The sequence below is a fragment of the Pempheris klunzingeri genome, chromosome 5, assembly GCF_042242105.1.
Source record: "Pempheris klunzingeri isolate RE-2024b chromosome 5, fPemKlu1.hap1, whole genome shotgun sequence".
In the NCBI taxonomy this organism is placed as follows: Eukaryota; Metazoa; Chordata; class Actinopteri; order Acropomatiformes; family Pempheridae; genus Pempheris; species Pempheris klunzingeri.
The window spans coordinates 22,099,784-22,115,140 of NC_092016.1; the positions used below are offsets into that span (position 1 = coordinate 22,099,784).

A 15,357-nucleotide genomic window follows, 5' to 3' on the forward strand; every position below is an offset into this window, starting at 1 on the left:
TGAATGTTTGATTTAAGGTTTGAGAGGTTAACAGAAGTAGTTGGAAACTTTTTGGAGACACTTTATAATTAGAATTCATTATACAGTTTGACAGGGTTCCTTAATTCAGGTTTTTGGAGGTTAACGAAAGCAGTTGGAAATTTTTTTACATTAGAGATGAAAGCACCAATGACAGTTTTCCCAGAGGTCTGGTCGGAAACTGACAAAGAGTCACAGAGATAATCACGCCAGATGGGAATTTGCATATTGAGGAACAACACAAGAGGTTCATTGAGGCCGGCTGTTCCCAGCATAGGAAATTAAAAAATGGTGAGGACATACAGTGACGACATTGTTAGTGACATTTTCTAACGGGGGTCAAGGGGACATTGACTATGGTTCATTTTGTTCTCTAAGATTAACGTCAACAGCTAGAACGGTGCTGACCTTTTGAACTGTTGACGTTAATTAATTACTGCTATTACTTGGCTATTATGTGCCTTGTATTGCCCATAAGGTTTGTGGAAGCACCGTTGGCATCACAAACAGGGCATGTTATGCCACAGGCTGCCAAGGAGTTAGTTGTGTATGTACAGTGTCCAGGCATCGTTGAGCAGAGACATGAACCTCTTTAAAAATCCCCAAGGCAACTCTGACCTCTATCAAAAGATGCATCTGCTCATATACAGGAAAGACAAATTCAATGTAGCTCATCTACCGTGAAACTATCTAAAATCAGTAGCAGTCTAATCTGTCCATTTGTCAATGGATGTCAAGTTTGGGACAGCAAAAATCAGCATGTGGATAAAATATTCCAACAGTTCCAACAATATTGCGAGTGACACATTTAACTGGAGAAGTCAAAGAGAAATTCCCCCAGGAAATCAATTTGAGAGGTCAACCTATTTTGAATGAAGTGATTGAAATTCATTGTATTCTGCCTTGAGCTGTACATGGGAGTACTGAGTCTGAATTAGGAATCTTTGTTTTCATTGGGTTTGGGCTTTAATCAGCAGTCAAAGAGAGGGAAGGGGGGCAGACTGAATGCTAGATGTGTGAGATGCCTTGAGAGACCGAGAGGGGGGGGAGAGTATGAAACAAAGTTACAGAGATAGAAAAGATAGAGAGAGACAGAGAGAGAAAAAGGTCTGTCCCCTGTGGCCAATTAAACACATCAGCCATCTTTCTACTGGAGGAATTCAAATGAGAGCTGTTTGTGTGTCCCTAATATTGTATGAGTGTGTTTGTGTGTCGTATAAACTTGCTTTGTCTGTAATTTTGCCAAAGTGAGACGGGGAGGGAAAGAAGAGAGAATAAATGAGTGATCTAACTATTGAGGAGACAGAGTGACAAACACTCACTCCTCTACTGTGCTGCTAGGAGGTGCCAAAGGGGTCACATATATGGGTTTCCTACTGGCAAGAGACCAACGCCTGAACCAAACCATTAATTGTACAGAGCAGCTTCAATGTGACAAAACTCGATTTGACAGCAGTGGCTCTATTACCCCCTCCCTCTACTCTTTTATTCTACAAGTGAACTTTTAACAATACAGTCAGCACAGCACAAACACAGCACAATAAGGACATAATAGAATTTTTTTTTTTAAAAAGTTTTTAAAAAATAAGCCATGGTAAAAAGGACACTTATCAAGTGGTGCACTAATAAGACCAGAGTGGGTTTTGTCCTGCTGGACTGGTAAATCCACTCTCCAGGACACTGAACTGAAGCATTCTCAATGTGCAAGTTACAGACAACCCAACTTAGTTCTATTTTGCTAACACGCCGCTGGGACTGCAAAAAAAAAGAACAGTGTGGTCCCCCACTGTAACTGTGCTCTTAAAGCAGCGATTATGTGGGTTTGTGCTTAAGCATCGGCATCACCAGTGTTCACTCGTGTTGAAGGACAAGCCACAATGATTTCTGTGCGAGTATTTAAAGAGATATAAAACATTATAGTTATCCAAAAAGTCTGCATTAATAACCATTTACTTTAAAACTCCACTATTCAACTAGTGTATGAGAAATGGATCGCTCATAGTGATAAATGCACAAATAATTTCAGCTCTGTGGAGCAGTTTAGCATCTTTCAGCTTATTGTTTGGAATTCACAGCCTCTAATCAGCATTGTTTTAGCAGTAGAAAGCTTTTTTTCTGTAGCAATCACTCTGACAAACCCACTGTAAGCCACTTAATCAGCACCAAGACAGATAGCACAAGTTAGCAACTATCTAGTGTACGTTGTGGAGTACTTTGCAGCTTAAGGAGTCAGTCTTGGTGGAGACCAAAACAGGGCAAGAAGAAGAGTGAATATTGGATGTATACTCACACTGGCTGAAAGCTTCACTCCAAATGAAAGCAAACACTGCTAACCTGTCTGCTATGTGTAAACAGGCACCTGCTTGCAAGCACAATGGATTTGTTTTATTTACCGCTTGTTCCAATGACCCCTAAAGATCAATTAATACTGCTTTAAGGTGCTTTTCCCTCCCTAGAAAAATGTAGAACTGTGAAACAAACGACTAACCTTGGGTAATGTTATGCATCTGCAACAATGTGATCAGCCGGGAAATCTATTGCAAGGACGCAATTCATACAGACATATGTGCACACCCACATTCAAACTCAACAAGACTGACAAACAGAAGCTCACTAAGCTTTAATTTAGGCCACAATAATGCCTCATGCAGACTCAGAGATGTTTGGTCTGAGGCCATGTCCCATTTAGCGAGCATAATTTAGACCTTGATGCAAGAACAGCGAACACACTGTAAGATATGTTATCATCACAGGGTAGCATATTACAAGGCACACTTTGTTTACAGGTACAGATGTTCATTCAAAAAACATGGATGTTTTGCTTTAGGTCTGATCTCACTCTAAATTTACAGTGCCTCCACCACACACGCTGCACCGCTGGAATTTCACTGGCTGACCCCCTCACGCCACAGCTGTGGTGGGACCCTGCTGAACTCAGTCTTTCAGCTGAGCATCAGAGTACGAGGCACTGCCTCCCACAGCACCTGCATGCATTTTTACAACTTTCATTTAATCTAATTAGGTCTAATTATTAACTGCAGATTAAAGAAAAGTAATATAGTAAAACATTCATGCTAACGAAGGTGAAGTATTGCTTTAAAATGATTTGATGTTGGGGTGCTATAAATGGTTGCATCATGACTCATTCTGTTTGCCTCATCAAAGGTACCAACAGCAGCACCAGCAACAAATTAATCTAATGAGAACCAAACTATCCACTAATGGTCTTTTCTTTATTTTGCAGTTCATCACTTTCCATTACTCAGGCGATATTATACAGTTAAACTATTATTAAAAAATAATGAGTGGGTGGATAAAAGCAACAGGGGTAATGGGGCGTCCCTGCGCAGGAAAGAAAACAGAGTAGGTGATGTTCTACACACCTGCTTTCATCATCTGTCTCCTTCTGTTTGACCATCTCAAGTGTGTTGCCAACTTATTGTGCACTGACATCACATGAAAATATGGATCTAGCAGCACACTTTGAATGCGTGTGCCACTCATATAAGCTTCACACAGAATCCTATTCGACTTTGTGCAGATCAGCGATGTGGCAGAGCGACGGCCAACTGGAGCGAACATGTGTTCATTTGTTGCTTAATATTCCGTCATATGACGTCTGAATTTGACTGGTCTACAAATGACTGACAGAGGAAACAGTTACTACTTTGCTGAAAGAAAGTAGAGAACCTAAAACCACACAACACAACACACTTAGCACTTCCTGCAGGCAGGAAACAAGAATTCAAAAAATGGGAACAATAACAGGTGAGTAGCAAGAAATCTCTAGCTAGCTTCACAGGACCAAGAAGTTCCTGGATTCCAAGTTGAAACAAGCAAACGCATAGTGTTTAGGCAAGACTAGCATCTTAGTCAACTACTGACTATGCGTCATGATATTAATTATGCCAATGCTGCTAATATGTACAGTTGGATGAACTTACTTTTGGTATTGAGCAGAGTTCACCAGCTAACTGGGTAATGCAAGCACGTGTGCTCGTATTGTAAAGCACACCTAACCCCTGACCAGAGTATAAGACAGAGCTCGTATAATGAAACAAAATGAAGAGAAGCAGAGAAACGTGGCGGAGAGTTCAGCTATGACCGAATGGAATAGAAATCCTGTTGCTTGTTAATTACTTTCTATGGGGTAGCAGTTATAGATTTTAATTAATTCATCAAATAAAATTACAGTCCTTAAAAACAGATTCATAAAAAAAAACATTTCTGATTTCTTCCTTTTAATACGTAAAAGAAACTCCATATCTTTTTTTTTTTTACCACTCTCAAGTCCTCCCTTTGCCTTCTTATTCCACAGTCGGCCTTCTGTCGCCACCAGTGATCAATAATCATCCATCTCTCTATTCTAAGAGTTTCACTGTAGCTGTAATTTATCAGGCTGCCTCTCCTCCTCATCTTGGTCCACCCATTAGTATTTGTGCTTTGATTCATTTTTATCCTCCCTTTCTGTGCGTCTTAAATGTCTTAAATCTGAAAGCATAGACATATACTTGACCACTGAGCCATTATTTTGAAGAAGAGGGACATGGACTTTCTCTTTTCAGATGCTCACTCAACTTTCTGTTCTCGGATTTATGAGTCGTTACACCCTGTATCTGGATTAGATAGCATTGCATTTGTCCAATCACAGGGGGAAAAAATGGGTGCACTTAAACAGCACTTACAGTTTTTCTTCCTTGACAGTTGAATAAAGGTAGCAGTGAAGTGGCCTATCACAAAAAGCAATCACCTCCGTCTCCTGCTTTCATTTCCCTGCTCAGTTCTTGGTCAACCTTCTTTTACTTTTATCATCTCCGCATACAGTCACCTATTTCTGTTCTTCCCACAACCTCTCTTTGTATTGTCTTTCATTCTCCAGGCGCCCTATAAAAGCCGCCAAAAATAAAAAATAGGATTTTCATACGCGCTGTATGGAAATTCTACTCAGCCGGCATGACATGAGTTTACGGCGTGGTATTTTTGTAGAATATAAATTAACAATGTGACTCAAAAAGCCTCGCCATCTCTTCTTTCTTCCTTTCCAAAACCCCTCCTCAGTTTGAGCACTGTTAACGCTTCTATGTCATTTTTATGTCTGTCACATGTTTCTGTGGATCTCAGTTATTTGTTTTAAACACATTCTCACATTCACATCCGTCTCTCACATTCAAGTCTCATGTTAACACTTTCTCGCACATGCACGGTCGAACCCTCTCACCATATCGTCCATAATGCCTAACATTTAGGTCTCCATTACTCCCCCTTGCTTTTCCTTCAAGCCTCTTATCATTCAAGCCCCTGCTGTCAAACAGATTTTCTCACACTCCCTCCCCACCCCTTTTTTTAAATCTTTGCTCCATGCTGTAATTTTCTCCGTAATTTGCATTTAGGTGAGTGCTGCGTGACCTAAATGCGGCAAGACTGATCATAGCCATTCTTTTCAAACTGACCTGTTCACGGCTTTCATACGGTCAAGGACCAGTTCATGCAGTTCTTGCAGAAACTCTAAGCGTGAAATCCCAGTTGATGATATTACATGACTGTTAAGCAATTGGGACACTTTCTGCTTAACATCCCTGACAGAAATTGCCGTTAATAAAATTCTGATGAAAAAATGCAGAAAAGGCTTCAGTCTTTTAAAGAAGCCTCCTACCGAGCCAAAAAAGACAAAAAGTATCTGGACCTCCAGAGGCCACTTTATTGGGGAAATTCTGCATGGCCTCCAACGTGAGGTTCTCTGGAGCAGCAGCTTGATCACTGCCAGCTAACTGCTGCTGGCTGTGCACACTATTAATAAGGTATACATAATGAATATAATGTCATATTTTGGAAGGAGATCAGCTGAAGAACTACCTTCTTCTTCAGTATTAGTAGACGAACTAGCTAGTAAGGCTACCAAAATAGACTAAAGACTTTGGCTGCCTCCATTTGACCAGTAAATTCTGCCTTGCAACTGTAGCAGTCAGTAAAGCAGCATTAGCCTCAGTCTTTTAGCTATAAAGTGCATATTTAAGAGCCTTTTTACAGCGTTCTTTTTTGTTAATGAGTCAGCTGGAAACATTAAAAAGTCAGTCACAGAAACATTTTCAGCCAACTTCCAAAGCTAACGTTAACCTTTTTAGCTCCCTAATAAAAGCTGATAAAGTTCTCTGCTGGCTAGAAATAAGAAACCTGCTTTTGCCAACAACACGCTGAAATCAAGGCACGCTGAGTCAAAAATGACTAAAGATTGTGTGTGTGCAAGACCAGAAAGCTTGACAGGCCTGGGTGAGCGGTCAATTTGTAAAGATTTTTTAATTCGCTGTGAGATCTGTAGGACTGAATTTACTTACAGATGCCTATTCATTAAAGTTGTCAGGTACTCAGTCATAGGTTGTGCAAGAAACACGACTGCCAAAGTACACAGATGGCATGTCTGCATTTGTACGGTGCTCCTTCATTTTTAGAAAGCATGAACCAACCATTTGTCTCTCTTCCCTCTCGTCTCCCTGCCAGCCCTGCTAGTGTCTCTGGGCTTTTCCTACACTCCCCTCCCTTCTTTTTCTTTCCATTAGTCTTCAGTCCTGAGAGAGGCGAGAGGAATACAAAAGGGAGGATGAGGAGGAGAGTCCTTCGTCCTGAGGTCCAGTGCCAGCTGCTACTGCTGCAGAGACGATCCATCCAAACGCAGGCAGGCAGGGATGACACCACTTTGGAATTCAGCCCTGATGCAAACTGGGTAAGCCTGCCTCGATCAACCCCCGGGCTCTGTGCTATGTGACGCTCTGCCCTGATAGTGATAACAGAAGTTAGCCCAGTCTACGCTCTATAAACAGTGTTACCAATGCAAGTTTGCCCGTCTCTTATCTGAAATGGACACAGATGGTACAAGGGTTTCTCATCTTTCCTCCATGCTTCCACCTGACCGTGTACTATAGATGTAATAACACAATACCACAAGGAACGTAGGCCATGTGTACGATAACTGCAAAAATGTGCAAGAGATGCTTTGCCTTTACCTCTGAATGCAATTAGTGCCCAATTAAACGTGCACCAATTTGGTAGTGCATTTCCATAAAGGATAAATATCCATATTTATAATAACCTGTATGAGTCCAGCTCCAAAAATTCTAAAATTCCCATGATCCAACTTGCACTTTTTTGTCATATTACATATTCACAGGTATTTCAAACTCTACGGCCTCAGTTTGTAACGCAGATGTTCTCTTATGCTTCTGCAGTCTCCAATCTATCTATTTTTGTGTGTCATTCTATTGGGAGGCCTCAGTAATTCTCGTCACTCAGCTACAAAGACAAGATAAACTTGAGTTAGCGGCACAGCTGCTGTTGTGTCATCACAATGCACATTCACCACCCACGTAAGCAATACTGTGTACATAAATGTGTCTATTAACACATGGCACATCTTGTCCAAACAACAGATACTCCACTAACATCTCCATGAGTTGTTTAACATTAATCAGCTTTCCCATTAGCCAGCCACAACATAAAGTAGAAAAGCAGCTTTAGATTAACAGATGAGGCTTAGTGAAAGTTCAATCAGGAAGACTATCTTTACGCAAGTCATTCATTCACATCTCTCTCTCTCTCTCTCTCTCTCTCTAGCGTGCGCGCGATGTAAATCTTTAAATCTGTTCTTCTCTCTGCTGCTGTCAGCTGTCATTCCAGTGCGAATCATCCACCCCCCTTCACCTCCAGTTTCATCACACCCGATGCCAAGGTCTGAATTCATCAGAAGTCCGCTCCTCATCCAGATCTTCAGCCATTCTCTTCATCCCACCACCACCAGTGTCTAGTCTCCATCGGAGGGTTCCTACACTTTGAAGATAAACAAATAAACAGTTTGCACACACAGGACTCTATATACCCGCTTATTTATTACACCAAAGTGACGTTTATGAGCACTGTCTGATGAAGAGCAGTGGTGCTCCAAACGTCAATCTGGTGTTAGAAATAAGTGGACATAAGAGTCCTGCGATGTGCGAGCTGTTTATGCGTTTATCCTCATGGCTGGTTCCCTTTTGGCACAGCACCTGCCCTCTTCGCTGTACGAGTAGTGTACCGTGCTACTCACAGCTTCAGTGCCCTCTTAAAATACGCCACAATCGGGTCTAATCACCGAATACTTTCACCTTTCTGATCCTGACCGTGCACATGTCAAAAAAAATATTTGTTCACTCTTGTTGAAGTCTCCCCTGGTTGAAACATAATTACCAAGAGTGAGCTGTGTGAGCCAGAAGCAGTGTCAGCCAGAGAGAGTATGTTTTAGGTGAGGGACTATAATGAACATTTTGCAGTGTGGACGCACAGATTGAACAATGGACAGTTACGCCCAGTCCCACTGAAGGAAAGACAAAACAACTTCTGCGCTCCAGGCAAACTGCAGTCACATACACTGAGGCATGACTGACATGACTTTGAAATAGCTTAATTAGAGAAAAAAACCCTTACATCCCAACAGGTCTAACAATTCTATTAACAACTGTGTTTGGATGAACAATTAGGAATAAAGAAAGGAACTGACATTTAGTGCACAATAGGGCTTTAATGTAAGAGACACATGCCCTACGACTACAGCACTGGCTACTACTGAATAATAATTTGATGATTTCATTTGCCTCAAATCCTTTGTGAACAGTAATAAACACTGCATTCAGATGTTTTCACATTTGTCAGCGTTGCCATGACAATATGAATCCTTTGTCAACTTTGTAGTTTTGTAGTTTTGATTTTCAAAATAATTTCTTTTGGAGGAGGGGGGGCCTGGTTGAAGCAACAGCTACACTGTTAGGAGGCTGGTTACCATTGGTTACAAGGAACATGCCCAGATTCGTGAACCCATGCAAGCTCCCTCAACCGCGGCCTGCTAATGACTGCGCCTTGAATTCAAGTCAGGTGGAGGATCAGTCCCTCTGGTTTTAGGGGGAGTTCAGTTATCTAGGCCTCTGCCCTATAGATTTCTTGAAAAGAGAGCAGGAGGGATCCCTTTGCTCCTCCTCCTTCTCTCCCATAGGTGCTCTTTCTCGCTCCACGGAGAGATCACAGGGGTGAGGGGAGACAAAGAGATGAGAAAGTTTCTGGGAGACAGATGAGATGAAGTGAACACATGACAGACAGCAGCCCTGGGAACTGCTCCAGTCTCAGTTGCCGTACAACAGAGAGACAGAAAGAAAAAAAGAAACTCACTTTTTCCAAACTTGAGGAACAGAGCCAGCAGCTTATTCTTTAAGAGTCGCATTAAGTGAAAAATACTGTAGAGGAAGGCATGAGAATCAGTGACAAGAACATTTCTGGTGACAATGTTCTAAGTGATCGGGCTGTAAGACTCAGATCAGTGAGTTTCATGCCACAAATGATTGTGACTGCAGAGCTGCTACCAAAATAGCAACAGCCATGTCCACTGCTCGCTAGCTGGAGCTCCAGGATGGGGCGTTTTCAAAGCGCTAAATCTGATCATCAGTGAAGTTGAAAGAGTTATGATGGCTGTCTGCACAAACGCTCCCAGGTGAGGAAAGGGACATTTTACGAAGGTACGATAATCCTGAGAGAACAAAGCTCTCAGATGCCCAGTAAGCTGATGTGATGGATGGCTCTGTCTGCCCTTCCTACCACCCACCTGGAATGAAAGGGAGGCAATAATAGGTGACACACACACACACACTCATGGGCTGACCTTAGCTTGTACACACACACACACACAACTTAGAAAGACACGCTACACAAGCAACACTACAGTTGCATTTTCACAAAGATGTAGTCATATTTTACCTCAGGCACAGCCTCTCGCACTGGACAGACAGAGTGGTCTCTGTCACACTTTATCTCCCAAATTAATGCCACAATCGCTTTGTTAGCCGAGCACAGTGACATATTGCACCGTATTACATAAAATAGCTAGGTTCTTTGCCACAGGTTGGTACACAATTGGTGGTTGCTCTTGCTCAGGGGTTACTTGGGGGAATCTGTGACTGTCACCACAAGTGACTCACACAGCAACCTGCAGGCAGTCCTAATCATGCTGACAAGTGGCATTTTCCTCTTCCTACGATGCCGCGCCAGCAGATACGACGGCACACAGATATGATCAGAGGGGCGGGGGGGGGGGGATTCAACACATGACACAAAAGTGAACAAGCGTCATTATGAATTTTGTGGCAGCATCGAAGAGCAGTCAACCATTTGCTTAATTAACCAACACTTGTGACATCACTGCACTCAGCGGCCACTTTATCATTACAGTCGGTACACCTGTAAAATCTCATGCAATCTGATCCAACACCCCCGGCGTGAATTGTATCTGTACAAATAGATAATAATGTTCACTTTTGATTCTATCAGAGGTGTGTTAATTCAAATGTTAACACATTTGTCATTTAAAGGTTGGAGTGGTGTTAAAATGTGCTGTGTTTCTAGTGTGTGGCCCATGCATTTTACAATCACGAAGGAGGAATATTAGAAACAGTATACAGGCCACCATCGGCTACAACCTCAGTAATAAACACACAGCTGAATTAAAACCTCTGGAAAGTTTTAATAAAAACTGTCCATTATAATTTTCTTAAAGGAAGACCATGTGACAGAAATAGACTGCATTCAATTGTACAGGTGTACCTCATATATTGGCCAGGGGGAGTGTGTCCATGCGACAATTTGAATTTCAGTCCCTGTCACAAACACATGAAAGTTATAATCATTACAATAACGATTTTGATGCTATTTATGACCCGTGTTTCGTCTATAAATAACCATTCAGTGTATTTACATTCTGTAATAATTATCGCTCTATATTCCGCCTTTCCTGCGCTTGATTCGAATACCTTACAGACACACAGGGGTTCACAGGAAATGGTATTTATATGCACCCCAGTGTTACTGCTCGTCATCTTATCTGACTCACGACAGCTGGAAGACAGATGATGTAGTTTGTGGTGCTGCTGAATTGTACTGAAGAGAAGCGAGTCTACCCTAGTTGCTATAAATGGTGTGGACAAAATAACAGAAACACTTTTGTTTCTGTTTGAACAATTAAAGACAGTCAGTGTGCTCCAGTCCTTCTCCCTTAAAAGCCTGTCAGTATAATGTAGCACTAATAATCTTCAATAGAACAAGAGTTAGACACACAGTCACGTCCAAACTCCCCCCCAGCACACACAGCAATTATCACTGCACTGTTAAACCCCAGTAAAGATCCATCTAGTTACAGTACCCTGTCACTAATCAACACCGACATAAAATTATTACCGAGGCTCTAACTGCCAGGATTGAACCTAATACACTCCGACCAAAGTAGTTTTATTAAAAGAAGGCACTAGTTCACCAACACTTGCAAACTATTCAATTCACTGCAGCTTCTAACCACTAAAACCTAGATATTGACATTATTCCTTGATGCTGAGAAGGATTTTGACAGAGTTAACTGGAGAGTTCTCGTCACAGCCGTTTAGGAATTTGGATTTGTAATGACAAAGACTATCTGTGAAAAGACAAAAACACGGGGTTGATTTGGATATAGATGCTGTCAGATATAAGGAGAAACACATTGAAGGAGGAGAGTTCCTGTCACGCAGCACTAACGTCGCATAATTTAGATCGAGTGGTGCGTGTAGACATTTTCCTGGGGGTGAAATACAAAAAAAAGGCACCTGGAGATAGAGAAGACATAGGGACATGCTAACACTTTGTACTTTTCTTTTTGGATCCATTTGTCTCGCGGAGACGTACAGGTAGACCACACCTGGTAATCCACCGACATATCCGATGTTTTGTTTGTCTATTTCCTTCTATGAGAGCCCTGCTTTTCATTGGAAGCAGGTGCATCTGTTACCAAGCCCATCTGTCTTATACCCAGCATGTCTGTCACCAAAGCTCTCCTTTCAGTAAAGGGAACATCAGTTTGACACCTCGATGCTGTCTACTTATTCATTCAGTCAGCGTTGCTTGTGAGTGTTTTTTTTTGCAGTTCAGCTATCTCCTGCTGTGAGTAATGCATGTGGAGAGTGCTAGAGATCGGAAGAGGGAAAGTAACCTCTTTGAGGCTGTATCAATAGGATGACCTGTGTGTTAACCCAGTTTGAAATCCCTCCGGACCAAAAGTGACAGGGACTGTATCATCAAAGGCTTCAGATATAGAGATACAGACACGGAGGATAGGTTAAGAGAGGAGAGGTTAAGAGAGGAGAGGAGAGGAGGGGTTAAGAGAGGAGAGGCGAGGAGAGGAGAGGAGAGGAGAGGAGAGGAGAGGAGAGGAGAGGAGAGGAGAGGAGAGGAGAGGAGAGGAGAGGAGAGGAGAGGAGAGGAGAGGAGAAAAAAGAGGCTAACCCAGTTAGCTTTGTGTGGCTCTTTTAAAACTCTGCTCCCTAGGTATCAGATTAACCTAGTTGAAGCTTTTCTTGCTGAGTTAATTAGACAGATTGGAAAGGGCTTCTGAGTCCCGCCACTGCAGATTTCTAATGATATGATGAACAACAGCTCCAGCCTCAGAATTGGGTGCGCAAGCAGGACGGTGAACTATAATTATATTATTCAGCTGAGTTCGAATTACAGAGCATCCTCTGCAGCGTAAAGCATGTGACTGCCCAGAAAATCTAATCTGGTATTCTGGGCATTGATTTCATCAAGTGGGAAGGCTCTTTGTGTTTTGCTGGGTGTTTCATTGTTGTTTGGTCTTGCGGGGGCAGCTGTAAACTGACCGACTTTTAATAGCATTTGCTGGTGCTTTTAATAGCATTTGCTGGTGCCACTTGCTTTGACACCTTCATGGAATACGGCAGAGGAAAACCATTTCAGTTGCTTCCAGTCTGCTTTCAAAAAGCATAGAAAAAGCCACAGAGGACGAAAGCGGACAGCCGAGAAAACTACTTTGCACAGTTCAATTATACAAAACTCCACAGAACCAACTGTTTGGAAAACTACAGCATTATAACCCCGGTCACACCAGCATTTAAAACAGACAGCTCCATTCATTTCAACAGATTTGTCACGATCCGTAGCTTTACTTGCAGGTGCAGGGGAGTTCAACTCTTTATTGAGTGAAATGCAGAGTCGTGAGACCAAATGGCAGGGGGAATTTGCGGGGGTAGGGTAAATTACACAGTACAAAGTACAAAGTATCTTGGGGCACTAGTATGATTGACTGACTGACTGACTGACTGACTGGCGCTAAGCATGCTCCCACCTGGTAAGCAAGTTCGCAGTTTGCTCGCAGTAGTTCACCAACTAGTCCTGTGAGAAATCCCTTTTTAGAACCAAATCTTAAAAGAGAAAATTTTACTGTGCCATTTTGTGCTGTGACTGGGCCACAATGACAAAGACAGAGAGAGACAAATTGAGGGAAATGAAGGGTGCATCCCCCTCAGTGAGTCTCCCCTAAAAATGAACTGCTTATGTTGGCTGACTGTATTTTTTAATCAACATAACAACAAAACTTTTATATCGAACACACACTCCAGTTTTTCCCCCCGATAATATCCGGTCCTGTCAGCTGAATGACAATGATTAATGTTTTCACGGGTGTGGGCAAAGCACTTGATTAATGTGGGAGAATCACTGTGGTCTTGGTTAAGAGCAGTATAGTTACGGTGTGGTTGGTCCATGTGAGGCAGCTAAAGCAGAGACATTGTGGTCTTGTTTAAATTTTGAAGAAGTTAACATTGGCACAGGATGCCAGTTCTGGTCCCTGGTATCAGGATCCTGTTTTGTTCCTCTGTTTATCTACTTCTGCCTACTTCCTCAGAGTCTATGTTGAGTCGAGCACTTTGACTACAGTATGTTTTCCCTCCTTTTCCAGTCTCATCTCAAGCGGACAGATATGAGAGTGGCAAGAAAGGAAATAAGTGTTTTTTTCTCAGAATGTCAAACTTATCCTTTAATGTGATAAGGCAATACTACATTCAGTGCTGGAGATCTAGGCACTGCTGTATGGAAAAGTATTTGGTTTATTTACTAGATAATTGAATTCAAGAGCTCTGTTGAGGGGTGCACCTAAAACTGGATTTGTATGACATGGTGTTTGAATTAAAGCAAAACATTAATCATCCCAGTAAAATTTTGATATTGATTTGATTTAAATAGTGTTTTCCTCTTTCTGCTCCGTGAGCACAAAGTGGTACGAATCCCCCCCCCGTCATCCCATCGGTGACTGTGTGTGCTTTTATCAGCTGTGGCAGAAGCCATTGATTAGTTACTCGACAAACAGAGTGGAAATAAACGGACTGACGTTGCCTGTGTTATCTAATCTGATGGTTTGAGTAGCTATGTGATTTCCATTGGAAAAATAATTAGAGATAAACAACAATAGATAGATACCCATCAATGCTGTGGCAAACAAACGAGGATTAACGCAAACGTCGGACTGAATTGATTTCCAGTAATTTACATAAATAACAGTAGAGTATACTGAGTGGGCCAACTAGGTACGAGGCTTCCTTTGGTTTTACACAACGTGGTTTTTACCACTGACTCAAATACCCGTGTGAATTAAATGTGTGTGAGAAGGTTAAGTAGTTTACAATGATAGGATAGAGTGTGGGCGCATATGTGTGTGTGTGAGAGAAAATAATGCAGTTACTCTAAGTCGATTAAAATGATTGGATTATGTGTGTGTGTTTGTCCATGTGCATGTCTGTGTGTGTGTGGAGGAAAAAAAAAAGACTAATTTCCACAATGTGCTTCACATCATGTTAAGTCCTGTTCTTTTCTACTTTCGTGCTGCTGCATGTGGTTTCACAAGCTGGAGGGGCTTCTCCACATTATACCCGCCACCGTAATGTGAAATCAGTCTTTTGGTCTCACAAGTCTTTCATGGAGGTCCATAAAGTTAACTCCACTGGAGGGCTTTTACCTTAAGGCAGTGTTTAAATTGGATGCACATCATACAATTTCAGCAGCTCATGAAGTGCTCAATTTGCTGTTACAGCCAAATTTTCTCTCTCTCTCTCTCTCTCTCTCTCTCTCTCTCTCTCTCTCTCTCATATACACACACACAGTGACCCATGTAGAATGATAGGGATTTTTTCTTACCGTGGTGAAAAAGGTATTCTCGCGTTTTGGCGATTGATCACCAGGCTTTTATTGTGAAAGGTAAGAGCGGTAAGTGTGGATCTAAAGTTCCACTGCCTTTTTTTCAAGGTTGTGTGGAGTAATAAAGTTTGCCATCTTGGTTCAGACCATGAAGCCTCAGCGCTCATCATGCAGACACAATTCATAACCTAGAGGCAACCATAGGATGGAAGATAGTCTGTGATGGTAACTAACCAATGATTGTCTTTATATTTCAGCATCAGTCACCATATGTGCTGTCATACGCGGGAAAAATTAAAATAAATCAATCAATAAATAAAT

At 41.9% G+C, this 15,357-nt stretch overlaps 1 protein-coding gene across 1 annotated transcript in view; it reads right to left on the reverse strand.

The window, feature by feature from the left end:
- st3gal2 (ST3 beta-galactoside alpha-2,3-sialyltransferase 2) overlaps window positions 1-5,248 on the reverse strand; it is a 29,808-nt gene extending 24,560 nt beyond the window's left edge. Inside the window, exon 1 of the mRNA XM_070830573.1 lies at window positions 5,237-5,248. Within this exon, the coding sequence (XP_070686674.1) occupies window positions 5,237-5,248 (12 nt within the window). The remainder of the gene's footprint in view (window positions 1-5,236) is intronic.
- Window positions 5,249-15,357: the final 10,109 nt, after the last annotated feature.